The sequence below is a fragment of the Oncorhynchus nerka genome, linkage group LG6 (assembly GCF_034236695.1).
Source record: "Oncorhynchus nerka isolate Pitt River linkage group LG6, Oner_Uvic_2.0, whole genome shotgun sequence".
Classification (NCBI taxonomy): Eukaryota; Metazoa; Chordata; class Actinopteri; order Salmoniformes; family Salmonidae; genus Oncorhynchus; species Oncorhynchus nerka.
In genome coordinates this window covers 24,248,527-24,263,287 of record NC_088401.1, presented here as the reverse complement: position 1 = coordinate 24,263,287, position 14,761 = coordinate 24,248,527, and the positions used below count along the sequence as shown (strand labels likewise).

The following is a 14,761-nucleotide window of genomic DNA, read 5'->3' as shown; positions in this document are numbered from 1 at the left end:
TTCTACAACTTGATTGGAGTCCACCTGTGGTAAACTCAATTGATTGGACATGATTTGGAAAGGCACACACCTGTCTATATACAGGTGTGCCAAGCTTGTAGCGTCATACCCAAGAAGACTCGAGGCTGTAATCGCTACCAAAGGTGCTTCAACAAAGTACTGAGTAAAGGTTCTGAATACTTATGTAAATGTAATAGTTCCGTCTAAAATCCTGTTTTTGCTTTGTCATTATGGGGTATTGTGTGTAGATTTTTCCTCTCCAATTTTAGAATAAGGCTGTAACCTACCAAAATGTTGAAAAAGTAAAGCGGTCGGAATAGTTTACAAAAGGCACTGTAATCCTGCGAAAATCCTAATTCGTGCAACATTAGTCTTAGCTCAATATTTGTGTTGCCGCGGAATGTGCCGCTCACAGCGCACCAGCACTTCCTAATCTTTGTCTGTTTTGCTCCCATTAACAATACATTTGCATTCCAGCACCAGGGGAAGGAGACACATCTGGTCGACATTAGCTGGGGTTGTGTTTTCGACAGCGGCAGTGCTACATTTCACATGAACATTTTATTAATTTAGAGAGGACAGGTTAATAGGTGATAAGGGGACGTACAGTAGTGCGACATACAGAGCGACGTACAGTAGTGAGTGCATACATTTTATTTTGTGCTAGGGTTACCAGACTCCTCTCTTTCTTACCTCTCCCTCTTTTTCCTCTCTCTTCCTGTATGTCCTTTCCTCTCCTCCTCTCACGTTCTATTATCTCCTGTCCTCTTTCCATGCCTCTAGTCTTCTATAGTTTCCCCTTATCTCCTATTAACCTGTCCTCTCTTCCTCTCTTATCCACTCTGTATCATCTCTCACTCTGCTGCCATGTGCTTGGTGGATTGCATCTTCACCGCTCCTCATCTGGTGGCTCGTATCTTCACCGCTCCTCATCTGGTGGCTCGTATCTTCACCGCTTCTCATTTGGTGGCTCGTATTCTCACCGCTTCTCATTTGGTGGCTCGTATCTTCACCGCTCCTCATCTGGTGGCTCGTATCTTCACCGCTCCTCATCTGGTGGCTCGTATCTTCACCGCTTCTCATTTGGTGGCTCGTATTCTCACCGCTTCTCATTTGGTGGCTCGTATTCTCACCGCTTCTCATTTGGTGGCTCGTATTCTCACCGCTTCTCATTTGGTGGCTCGTATTCTCACCGCTTCTCATTTGGTGGCTCGTATTCTCACCGCCCCTCATCTGGTGGCTCGTATCTTCACCACTCATCTGTTAGCTCGTATCTTCACCACTCCTCATCTGGTGACTCGTATTCTCACTGCTCCTCATCTGGTGCCAGTGAAAGAATCTCAGTGCCAGGACCGGGCTCCTGCTCCAAACTTTCCCCCTCTTCTCTCTCTCTCTCTCTCTCTCTCTCTCTCTCTCTCTCTCTCTCTCTCTCTCTCTCTCTCTCTCTCTCTCTCTCTCTCTCTCTCTCTCTCTCTCTCTCTCCCTACTCCCTCTCCCCTAATAAAAGAAGTGTGGGGACGTGTTCTCTCCAAGTGTACAGCGTGTTGTGGAGTGGTAATGAGTTGGTATGTGCCTCCCCCCACCCTCCCTTGGCAGGGTCCTTTACAGTTGTATGACTCAGGGGCTAATTAGAACCTCACCACCATACTGCCCCGCTGTACTCCTTTCTGCTCTGCTCTGATCACTGGCTGGCTCTCTCACAACTCCACAGCCTAGTCATCACACTTGCCAATGTACAGGCTCACTCTGATGCTAAAGTTAGTCCATGGACCTGTGGGCTAGTCTGTAGGCTAGTCAATGGTAGTTAACTAGTTACAGATGTAGCTAGCTGATACTAGCTAGAAGCTACTGTAGGAAAGGGACAAGACAATGGTGGCCGCTACTGATGCCTACAGATTTCCACATTTGGTTACGTTATGGCCTTATTCAAATGTATTAAATAAACAACTGAAATATCACATTAACATAAGTATTAAGAACCTTTACTCAGTACTTTGTTGAAGCACCTTTGGTAGCGATTAGAGCCTTGAGTCTTCTTGGGTTTGACGCTGCAAGCTTGGCACACCTGTATTTGGAGAGTTTCTCCTGTTCTTCTATGCAGATCCTCGCACGCTCTGTCAGGTTGGATGGGGAACGTTGCTGCACAGCTATTTTCAGGTTTCTCCAGAGAAGTTCGATCGGGTTCAAGTCTGGGCTCTGGTTGGGCCACTCAAGGAAATTCGGAGACTTGTCCCAAAGCCACTCCTGCGTTGTCTTGACTGTGTGCTTAGCGTCGTTGTCCTGTTGGAAGGTGAACCTTCAACCCAGTCTGTGGTCCTGATTGCTACGGTGCAAGTTTTCATCAAGGATCTCTCTGTACTTTGCTCCATACATCTTTCCCTCGATCCTGACTAGTCTCCCAGTCCCAGCGGGCTGCCATGTGCCTTTGACTGAGGAGTGGATTCCGTCTGGCCACTACCATAAAGGCCTGATTGGTGGAGTGCTGCAGAGATGGTTGTCCTACTGGAAGGTTCTCCCATCCCCACAGAGGAACTCTGGAGCTCTGTCAGAGTGACCATCGAGTTCTTGGTCACCTCCCTGACCAAGGCCCTTCTCCCCCGATTGCTCAGTTTGGCCGGGCGGCCAGCACTAGGAAGTCTTGGTGGTTCCAAACTTCTTCAATTTAAAAATTATGGAGGCCACTGTGTTCTTGGGGACCTTCAATGCTGCAGACATTTTTTGATACCATTCCCAAGATCTGTGCCTCAACACATGAATTTACCACAGGTGGACTCCAATCAAGTTGTAGAAACATCTCAAGGATGATCAATGGAAACAGGATTCACCTGAGCTCAATTTCGAATCTCATAGCAAAGGGTCTGAATACTTATGTAAATAAGGTATTTCTGTTTTTTATTTTTAATAAATGTTCAAACATTTCTAAAAAACAGCTTTCGCTTTGTCATTACGGGGTGTTGTGTGTAGATTAATGAGGATGTTTGTTTTATTTAAACCATTTTAGAATAAAGCTGCAACGTAACAAAATGTGGAAAAGTCAGTGGGTCTGAGTACTTTCTGAATGTACTATATGTGACTATATGTGACAAGGGCTTTACTTCAGATAAGATCCATTTTGTTGTAGCTGAGGGAAAATATTCTTGGACATGCCAAATAATGTGCCTAATTGCATTCCCCTTCCCCTGCCCTGTCCATGCAATGGTGCCATCTTTTTTAAAGCTTGTAAAAAATGTATTATACTGGTATTTTTATTGATGTGATAATACTCATCACATCAAGTTATACAAATACACTGAGTGTACAAAACATTAGGAACACCTTCCTAATATTGACTTGCACTCCCCCATTTTGACGTCAGAACAGACTCAATTCGTCGGTGCATGGACTCCAATGCTTTCCACAGTTGTGTCAAGTTGATAGGATGTCCTTTGGGCGGATGACCGTTCTTGACACACACAGGGATCTGTTGAGCGTGAAAAACCCAGCAGTGTTGTCGTTCTTGACACAAACCGGTGCATCTGGCACCTACTACCATACCCCGTTCAAAGACACTTAAATATTGTGTCTTGCCCATTCACCCTCTCAATGGCACAGATACACAATCCATGTCTCAATTGTCTCAAAGCTTAAAAATCCTTCTTTAACCTGTCTCCTCCCCTTCATCTACACTGACTGAAGAGGATTTAACAAGTGACATCAATAAGGGATCATAGCTTTCACCTGTATTCACCTGGTCAGTCTGTGTCATGGAAAGAGCAGGTGTTCTTAATGTTTTGTATACTCAGTGTAGCGCAATAGATCAGTGGTGTCTTTTTTTGTGACTAAATTAAGAAAAACATAGCAAAAGGTACATAACTACAAACTATTTATCATTTTGATCGTAATTTAAAATGTTAATAATAATAATAATAATAATAATAACCTTAGTATAAACAGAAAAACTAAACAAAAAATGAAGTGGGCCTCCACCCCTAATCTCCCAACCCCTTCCCTCAAATCAAATCAAATGTATTTATATAGCCCTTCGTACATCAGCTGATATCTCAAAGTGCTGTATAGAAACCCAGCCTAAAACCTCAAACAGCAAGCAATGCAGGTGTAGAACCAGCTAACATGTTTCCATCCAGAATATGAGCTTTCCAGTAGTCGTTTATATTATAGAGATCAGTCCTTTCGGGAGCTCATAGTTACAATTGATTTAGAAATCCCATCATTGGATGGTTCGGTGGTTGGGATTCCCAAGGGACCATAGACCAGCATAGCTGACCTAAATTGTAAATATAGAAAAAAAATAAGTTGCCTGGTAATGTGTGTGTATCTTTCCAATCCTGGAATGCTGCACCCTTTCTGCCCATGATATCGGCAAGGGTACGTATTTCACATTTGGACTATTGGGGGATGCAATAGCCTGATATATTCTTTAATTGTAATTCATTCAACCCAGATGCAAATGCAGTTGCATTATTTTTAACAAAACCTTTGGTGGCATCCCATAGAATCCAGAGGTCATCTACTTAATTTGTATTGATCATTAGGAATGAATTTAGTTACATTTCAAATTGATCCCAGAATGTAGGATTATTTACTAATGAATGTCGAAAAGCCATCTTGTAGCTCTTTTAGGAGATTCTAAAATGTGAAGTTGGCAGCAGGAAGCGTGGTAGTCAGACAAGCTCATACACTACATGACCAAAAGTATGTGGACACCTGCTTGTTGAAAATCTCATTCCAAAATCATGGGCATTATTATGGAGTTGGTCCCCCCTTTGCTGCGTTATAGCCTCCACTCCTCTGGGAATGCTTTCCACTCGATGTTGGAACATTGCTGCGGGGACTTGCTTCCATTCAGCCACAGGAACGTTAGTGAGGTCGGGAACTAATGCGGCATTCCAAGTCATCCCACAGTGCGGCTTGGTTGGGTTGCGTTTCGGAGGACGCATGGCTTTCAACCTTCGCCTTTCCCGAGCCCGTACGGGAGTTGTAGCGATGAGACAAGATAGTAACTACTAACAATTGGATACCATGAAATTGGGGAGAAAAGGGGGGTAAAATAAAAAAATAAAAAATAAGCCTATGGATGTAAAACAGGAAAACCGATTGCTAGCAGCTCTGTCTTACCATCTGAACCAAGCAGGACCACCGGATGTTATTGTTCATAGGAGCCTTAGAAGCCTCAACGTCTGATCTGGTTATTTGTGGCTTTACCAATAGACTAATTTACAGAGAACTGGCTGAATAGCTGAATGGTTCCAAATGCATTTGGTGTTAGGTTTCCCTTGGGTTTTATATGTGTCATTTGTAAGGTACTAAACTGAGGCTTGTGGTTGGGGACATAGAATTGGATTCGGCCTTTGTGGCTTCACTCGACAGGCCTGCCCACTTCTTGCAATATCCCTTAAGTTTTTCACACGCTTAAAGGCTTAGTGAAAGCAAATACCCTCATTTTCTGTGGCAAAAGTACAAGGCTTGATAGAAAAGTAATGTAGTAAGATAATGTATGCAATAGTAGTCTGACAATATTTTTGGTCAGTTGAAAACAGAAACTATGTACTAGTATGTACTAGTTATAATACTGTACAATGAACCGGTAGTATGTACTAGTTATAATACTGTACAGTGAACCAGCAGTATGTACTAGTCATAATACTGTACAATGAACCGGTAGTATGTACTAGTTATAATACTGTACAATGAACCGGTAGTATGTACTAGTTATAATACTGTACAATGAACCGGTAGTATGTACTAGTTATAATACTGTACAGTGAACCAGCAGTATGTACTAGTCATAATACTGTACAATGAACCGGTAGTATGTACTAGTCATAATACTGTACAATGAACCGGTAGTATGTACTAGTCATAATACTGTACAGTGAACCGGTAGTATGTACTAGTTATAATACTGTACAATGAACCGGTAGTATGTACTAGTTATAATACTGTACAATGAACCGGTAGTATGTACTAGTCATAATACTGTACAGTGAACCGGTAGTATGTACTAGTTATAATACTGTACAGTGAACCGGTAGTATGTACTGGTTATAATACTGTACAGTGAACCGGTAGTATGTACTAGTTTTAATACTGTACAGTGAACCGGTAGTATGTACTAGTTATAATACTGTACAGTGAACCGGTAGTATGTACTAGTTATAATACTGTACAGTGAACCGGTAGTATGTACTAGTTATAATACTGTACAATGAACCGGTAGTATGTACTAGTCATAATACTGTACAGTGAACCGGTAGTATGTACTAGTTATAATACTGTACAATGAACCGGTAGTATGTACTAGTTATAATACTGTACAATGAACCGGTAGTATGTACTAGTCATAATACTGTACAATGAACCGGTAGTATGTACTAGTTATAATACTGTACAATGAACCGGTAGTATGTACTAGTTATAATACTGTACAATGAACCGGTAGTATGTACTAGTTATAATACTGTACAATGAACCGGTAGTATGTACTAGTTATAATACTGTACAATGAACCGGTAGTATGTACTAGTTATAATACTGTACAATGAACCGGTAGTATGTACTAGTTATAATACTGTACAATGAACCGGTAGTATGTACTAGTCATAATACTGTACAATGAACCGGTAGTATGTACTAGTTATAATACTGTACAGTGAACCGGTAGTATGTACTAGTTATAATACTGTACAGTGAACCGGTAGTATGTACTAGTTATAATACTGTACAGTGAACCGGTAGTATGTACTAGTTATAATACTGTACAGTGAACCGGTAGTATGTACTAGTTATAATACTGTACAATGAACCGGTAGTATGTACTAGTTATAATACTGTACAGTGAACCGGTAGTATGTACTAGTTATAATACTGTACAATGAACCGGTAGTATGTACTAGTCATAATACTGTACAATGAACCGGTAGTATGTACTAGTTATAATACTGTACAATGAACCGGTATTATGTACTAGTTATAATACTGTACAGTGAACCGGTAGTATGTACTAGTTATAATACTGTACAGTGAACCGGTAGTATGTACTATTTATAATACTGTACAATGAACCGGTAGTATGTACTAGTTATAATACTGTACAGTGAACCGGTAGTATGTACTAGTTATAATACTGTACAATTAACCGGTAGTATGTACTAGTTATAATACTGTACAGTGAACCGGTAGTATGTACTAGTCATAATACTGTACAATGAACCGGTAGTATGTACTAGTTATAATACTGTACAGTGAACCGGTAGTATGTACTAGTTATAATACTGTACAATTAACCGGTAGTATGTACTAGTTATAATACTGTACAGTAAACCAGCCGTATGTACTAGTCATAATACTGTACAATGAACCGGTAGTATGTACTAGTCATAATACTGTATAGTGAACCGGTAGTATGTACTAGTTATAATACTGTACAGTGAACCGGTAGTATGTACTAGTTATAATACTGTACAATGAACCGGTAGTATGTACTAGTTATAATACTGTACAGTGAACCGGTAGTATGTACTAGTTATAATACTGTACAGTGAACCGGTAGTATGTACTAGTCATAATACTGTATAGTGAACCGGTAGTATGTACTAGTTATAATACTGTACAGTGAACCGGTAGTATGTACTAGTTATAATACTGTACAATGAACCGGTAGTATGTACTAGTTATAATACTGTACAGTGAACCGGTAGTATGTACTAGTTATAATACTGTACAGTGAACCGGTAGTATGTACTAGTTATAATACTGTACAGTGAACCGGTAGTATGTACTAGTTATAATATGGTACAGTGAACCAGCAGTAGACCTACCAGGGGAGGTGCTGACGTCTAGACTGGCTACATTAAACCCCACTGACTCCAGCCACCACCTCCATCATCTCACAGTGTGTTAGTGATATGGTATGTTTCAGTAGGTGCGGCCTGTGGACAGACTGAGAGCCTGTTTGTGAGAGCCGGGAGGACGATGTGGAATCTGATCCCTCAGGAGGTTGATTAGGGAGCCTTTGGTTATTTCGCTGCCTCCTCTGTTGAGCATTGGGGTTTGAACTCCCAGCTGCAAGCTGCATTGGCGCGGCCACCCGACGGCCACATGGGAGCAGTTGCCACGGTTAAATAAACCGGGCTTCATCAAATGCAACTTGTTTGATCAATTATGATATGCCACGGCCGATAGTGAGCAGATTACTGACTTTGGTATTTTCTCTCAGGCTCTAGCGAGAAAGACTTGTTTGTGTTACTCTGTGGAGATTTTGCGATAGGGCGGCGAGTGATCGCACAGAGCGCTCATTCATTGTGGTGGTATAATAAATATAGAGTAGGGGAAATATGTAGGCAGATTTTTTTAAATTACCATGTAGGCCCCTTTCAAATAAACAAGTGATTAGGCTGCACTAATATTTTTTTTATTTCAGTTCTGTAATTGCTGACTGCAGTGTAGATATTAAACCAGAGTGTGCTGTTGAAAGGATCAACCTGGTTTAGATGTGGTTTAACCATGGTCCAGTTTGAGGTTCCCAGTGACTGAACGAGTGTCTCGAGTTCTCAGCCGAATCGCCAACGATTCTTTCATCTCACACGTTGGACTATTATGTGTCTATATGAACCATGAGAGAATAACGTTTTTAGGAAATTATGCCAATTAATCTCAGATGACCACATGTACCCATATGACAACACTTTTTTTCTGAAGAATAGTTTCGTTTTTTAGCAATAGCTTTTTCTGTGTTCAGAAATGGGAGCTTTTTATTTCATTAGTGATGTCTGTTTCTGAAGCAAAACTTTCTTCGTTTTTCCTTCAAATTGTATTTATTGTGACAAATATCAAACGTTGAACTATTCCAATCCAGGGCCTTTTGAATTTCCTTTTTTGTTATAACGTACCATTTTTGGCCATTATTCCAATCCAGAAATAACATGTCGATGCCCAGAAGCCTTCATGTTTCTTGTGTTTCCCTTCCGGACCAGCAGAATTGTATTTCCTCATAGTTATGGCTTCAGTGTATTGTTTATTTGGACTGATACATTGGACAGTGAACCTATGATTAATGCCTCTAGATGTAAGCATCAAAGCCTGCTGTATAAATTAAATGATTGTTATGACTTGAGTGCATATCATTCATATTTTGTTTGAACAATATCCACAATGTTACTTGACACATCTTTTGTGCAAAGTATGTAAAAGAGCAGGTGCGTTCAATTTGAATCTCCATCACAGTTTAATTTTATACCACTGCTTTAGTTTTTTATGGTTGTGTAAAATATTGCTTCTTGTGACATAAATGGTATACTTTTGTCCATTGTCTGCTACCTTATGGTCATTTCCAGTGTTGAAAAGGATCCTGAAACCTATGTATTTATATAAGTAGGCTAGGTATAATTACGGTGTAAATACACATTGTTACAACGTTACAAACAGGTAGACCTATAACAGTTGTAACTACTATGCAACTAACATGTATATTTTTAAACACTTTATCTAAAATGTTTCTAAATGGCCTTGTTTCTAAATTGAATTAACTTCACTAGGGTAGGGGGCACTGTTTTTACATCCGGATGAAAAGCATGCCCAAAGTAAACTGACTGCTACTCAGGCCCAGAAGCTATGATATGCATATAGATTTGGATAGAAAGCACTCTAACATTTCCGAAACTGTTAAGATAATGTCTGTGAGTATAACAGAACTGATTTGGCCGGATAAAAACCTGAGAAAAATCCGTCCCGGAAGTGGAATATTTTTGTAGTTTTCTATTGAATGCCATTACAGTATCCATTGACTTAGGACTCAAATTGCACTTCCTATGGCTTCCACTAGATATCAACAGTCTTTAGAAATGGTTTCAGGCGTGTATTCTGAAAAATTAGGGAGTAAGACCACTCTGAATGAGTGGACCATTCAGTGTCCCAGAGCTTTTTCATGCACGCGACCGAGAGGGCTCCTTTCTTGTTTACCCTTTATATTGACAACGTTATTGTCCTGTTGAAATATTATTGAGTATTAGGACTAAAATCAACCTGACGATTGATTATTAACACCGTTTGACATGTTTCTACTAATTTTACGGATACTATTTGGATTTTTCGACTGCGTTTGAGCCTGTGGATTACTGAACAATACGGGTGAACAAAACTGAGGTTTTTGGATATAAACATGGACTTTATCGAACAAAACAAACATTTATTGAGTAAATGGGAGTCTTGTGAGTGCAACCATATGAAGATCATCAAAGGTAAGTGATACATTTTATCACTATTTCTGACTTGTGTAACTCCTCTACTTGGCCGGTTACTGTTTGTAATGATTTGTCTGCTGGGCGCTGTTCTCAGATAATCGCATGGTATGCTTCTGCCGTAAAGCCTTTTTTAAATCAGACACCATGGTTGGATTAACAAGAAGTTCATCTTTAAACCGATGTATAACACTTGTATGTTTTATTAATTTTTATAATGAGTATTTCTGTTTTTGAATTTGGCACTCTGCAATTTCACTGGATGTTGGCCAGGTGAGGTAGCCTAGTGAGTTTTAACAACTGACATTTGAAGTACATATGATAAAAACATACGTTAACCAACGTTGAACGTCTACCACAGTTCGGAGTCAGCTAGTCTGACTGCTGCTTTTGAGGTGAAGCCCACATTCTGTCTCGTCTCCAGCGTCCCACACCTAATCTAATTTCTCTTAATGCTCATCCATCCTGTTATGTCCCAGTAGATTCATTTATGTTCCCCTAACCTCGTTAGGAGAGTCTTTCGCCTAACGCATGTCACTTTATAATCTAATGCACAGACAAACAGGCTAATAATGAGTCTTTATGTACATTTGAAATGCACCTGTTGACATATGTATTATTTATAAATGGGAGAAGGAGAGCAACATCTATAATATAGTACAGAAGATACCAGCAATAACGCAAGGTCAACATATATTGTTTTCCTGGGATTTATGTTATGAATACACATAACAATCTGTTGTTTAGCTTTTTCCCTTTGTTATCTTCACCATATGGCCTGCTATGAACCAATGTTATTTTCTGACCTTTATTAAATGCAATGAGATGTACACTATAGCTCATGGCTAATGTAAACCAGAATGCAAGCTAACCATTTTACAATCCATATGCTGGTTTGCATGGCAGCAGTCTTAAATAGCCAACAGTATAATTGCCATTTAAATCAAAACACGCACTGGCTGATGTTTAGTGAAAAGTGCAGGTTTGCTGAATTGGAGGCAGTCATTAGACTTGTTTAGTCGTTTGATGCCTTAAAAAGAGACAGCTAGTTCAAATGGCTGGAGTACGGTCCTGCTGTATGTCACAGTCAAACAGACCTGTAATCTCTCCACTAACCCTTCTCATTAATCATTACAATGGGACGTAACTCCTCAGACCCTCCTTAAAACCTCTATCAGCAGCTTCGCTGCAACATGGTTCTGCATCAAATGCTTGACAGGGTTTTTCGCTCAGCTCTGTTGTCTCTACACAGAAACACTCAAAGTATCAGACATATTGGCAATACATTGACTTCATCCAATACTATGTCTTCACAGTCTATTGGATTGATTTCTCTCAACAAAGCAGGGCTACTCAGCAAAGCCGTTTCTACTCAATGGAGCAGGGTGTACAGGTTATTAATTTCTGCGTTGATACTCATTGTATTCATCTTCTTTCCCCAGGAAAAGAAGGAAGACGAGGATGAGGAAGATGAGGGGGAGAAAAGGGAGGAGGTGGAGGAGGAGAAAAGGGAGGAGGTGGAGGAGAAAAGGGAGGAGGTGTGGATGGAGGAGGACGACCTGGTGTTCGAGGAGGACTATGAACACGGGGATGAAGAGATGACCGGGGACGAGGTGGAGGAGACAGGAGAGGGGGAAGAAGGGGAAGGTGAAGAAGAGGAGGAGAGCACTAAGATGATAATCCTTCGTCAGATAGCGGCGGTGGCGTCCAAAGTCAAGGAGATCATTGGGAATCTTATTACCACTGCAGGGAAAGTAGTGGTCACCATATTACTGGGCCTTACAGGTAAGTGCCCTCACTCAAACGAAGACTGACAATCCCAAACGTATTAACAGAGCAGTGCAGTTACTCAATTTCTAATTTCCTTGAATTGACTTGAATTAATCATTGATTGAACTTTATGACATTTTACCTAGAAACATTCAGTATTCAATATTAAACATTTGCATGAGACGATACACACATTAATGGTTAGGATGAACCTTGTTTCCCAAAGCCTTACAGAATGTAAAACTTCCTTACCTAGAATGGTGCCATATTTTTCATTCTCTGGTGGGAAATGTAAAAATCAGAGATGCGATTGGACAACAACGTAAAGTCAATATTAGGAAATACAATGCAAACTGCTCCATCCAGTCTCACTGGTGATGTTCTATCAGCCACTATGTCCCCCTCTGCTTCCGTGCTGTTCCAGGCATCATGCTGCCCTCCCTGACCTCTGCGGTGTACTTCTTCACCTTTCTGGGCCTGTGTACCTGGTGGTCCTTCTGTCGGACCTTCCACCCGCTCATTTTCAGCTGTCTGTGTGTCCTCATGGCCATCTTCAGTGCTGGACACCTGGTGGTTCTCTACCTCTACCAGTTCCAGCTCTTCCAGGAGCTCATCCCACCCGGGGACAGCTACGCCAGGTGAGAAAGTGTGCTGTGGGTGTGTGTGCATATGTGTCTTTGCAGGGGAGGCGTGGCTCAGTTGGTAGAGTGTGGCACTTGCAATGCCAATGCTGTGGGTTCAATTCCCCTGGGGGACCAATGTGAAAAAGTATGTCAAATGTATGTACTCACTACTGTAAGTAAACCTAAAGAGAGTGTCTACCAAAATGTAATGTGAAATGTTTCCATGTAGTTTCAATACATCACCTTTGTTGAAATCTAAAGGCAACCCACATACATCATTCAAAAAATCAACACACATTGGACATCTGTATACAGGGTCATTTTGAATCACAGCAAATCAGCATAACATCTTCGTGTGTAATCACTTAGCTGTATAGGAATACAGGAACACTGAGGCTCTGACTGTGACCAATAAGATTAGCCCTCAAAAATGTGTCTAGGGGATAGAAAATACACCAAAATAAAATCAAGAAATCCAAGTCTCAAAGACTGAGCCGATTGTATGTGTCAGAGTGGGTGTCAAGTGTCCGTCCGTTGGCTTTGGTCGTATCTGGCGTCACAGCGGGTAAGTTACAATCCGACCGTGAAAGCAATGGCATTTCTTGTGGAAGAGATTACTTGTGTCAAGTTGAAAGGGTGAAGAATTATCTCTCTCTCTCTCTTTTCTCTCCCCCCTATCTTTCTCTCTCTTTATAAAAAAAAAGAAATGGAGAGGAATTCCTGTGAAAAGCAGCACTGGGAGTTGTCAGCGGACGGTGCACCTTTAAGATTAAAGGGCCCTCTGATAAAACATGTGCATCGTCTGCCTCTTCGCTCCAGACAACACACAACAATGTGTTTGACATCTGTTGGAGGCTGTAGATCATGGTGTATTTCATCTGGCCCCGGCATCAGACACTCAGGCCCGCTCCACCCGCCAACAACTTTACCAAGAATTTTTGAACGGGAATAGCAGTTGGGATGTTGTCATGCCATGGGAATTTTGTGTTTTGTGTTGAAAGGAGTAGAGTTGAGCTTGGTATTGACCCAAGACGTTATGTAACGTATTTGGATGTATTTGGGCTTAACTTATAGAGAAGTAAATGAAGGTTGTCAAGGAATGATATAACATGCTCAGTGGCATCTCTTGTTGTTTTAAAAAATCTTTAACGGGGCTATTGCCCCTGGGTCGGGGGTGCTCCTGAGCCAAAAGGTATTCCCTAAATAACTAAGGATTTGTGGTTTCATGAGTTAAGAAATAGACTAATATTACAGTACCTTCAGAAAGTATTCACAGCCGTTGACTTTTTCCATATTTTGCTGTGTTACAGTCTCAATTTAAAATGTATTAAATTGAGATGTTTTGGCCACTGGCCTACACGCAGTAAGTACCCCATAATGTCAAAGGAGAATTCATTTAATGAATTAAAAATGAAAAGCTGAAATGTCCTGAGTCAATAAGTAATCAACCCCCTTGTTATGGCCTAAATATGTTCATTGCAAGCCTAAATAAGTTCATTGCAAGCCTAAATAAGTTAATTGCAAGCCTAAATAAGTTCATTGCAAGCCTAAATAAGTTCATTGCAAGCCTAAATAAGTTCATTGCAAGCCTAAATAAGTTCAGGAAAATGAAAATGTGCTTAACAAGTCACATAACAAGTTGCATGGACTCACTCTGTGTGCAATAACAGTGTTTAACATAATTGAATGACTACCTCATCTCTGTACCACACATTCAATTCTGTAAGGTCCCTCAGTTGAACATTGAATTTCAAACACAGATTCAACCACAAAGAAAAATGAGGTTTTCCAATGCCTCACAACGAAGGGCACCTATTGGTATATGGATAAAAAAAATGTAAATACACATTAAATATCCCTTTGTGCATGGGGAAGTTATTAATTACGCTTCGGATGGTGTCCTGAATACAACGTGTTATGTTTGAGGCAAATCCAGCACAACAAATTACTGAAAATTACTGGATGCATCATGTTATGGATATGCTTGTAATCATTAAGGACTGGGGAGATTTTCAGGATAAAAATCAACTAAATGGAGCTAAGCACAGGCAAAATCCTTTCCAGCAGACATTGGGAAATCAATTCACCTTTCAGCAGGACAATAACCTAAAACACAAGGCCAGATCTACACTG

At 40.6% G+C, this 14,761-nt stretch overlaps 1 protein-coding gene across 1 annotated transcript in view; it reads left to right on the top strand.

The window, feature by feature from the left end:
• The window catches only part of LOC115131047 (piezo-type mechanosensitive ion channel component 2), a 203,641-nt gene that overhangs the window by 126,979 nt on the left and 61,901 nt on the right, over positions 1-14,761 (top strand). Inside the window, exons 6-7 of the mRNA XM_065019418.1 lie at positions 11,678-12,020; positions 12,430-12,643. Coding sequence (XP_064875490.1) covers positions 11,678-12,020; positions 12,430-12,643 — 557 coding nt within the window. The remainder of the gene's footprint in view (positions 1-11,677; positions 12,021-12,429; positions 12,644-14,761) is intronic.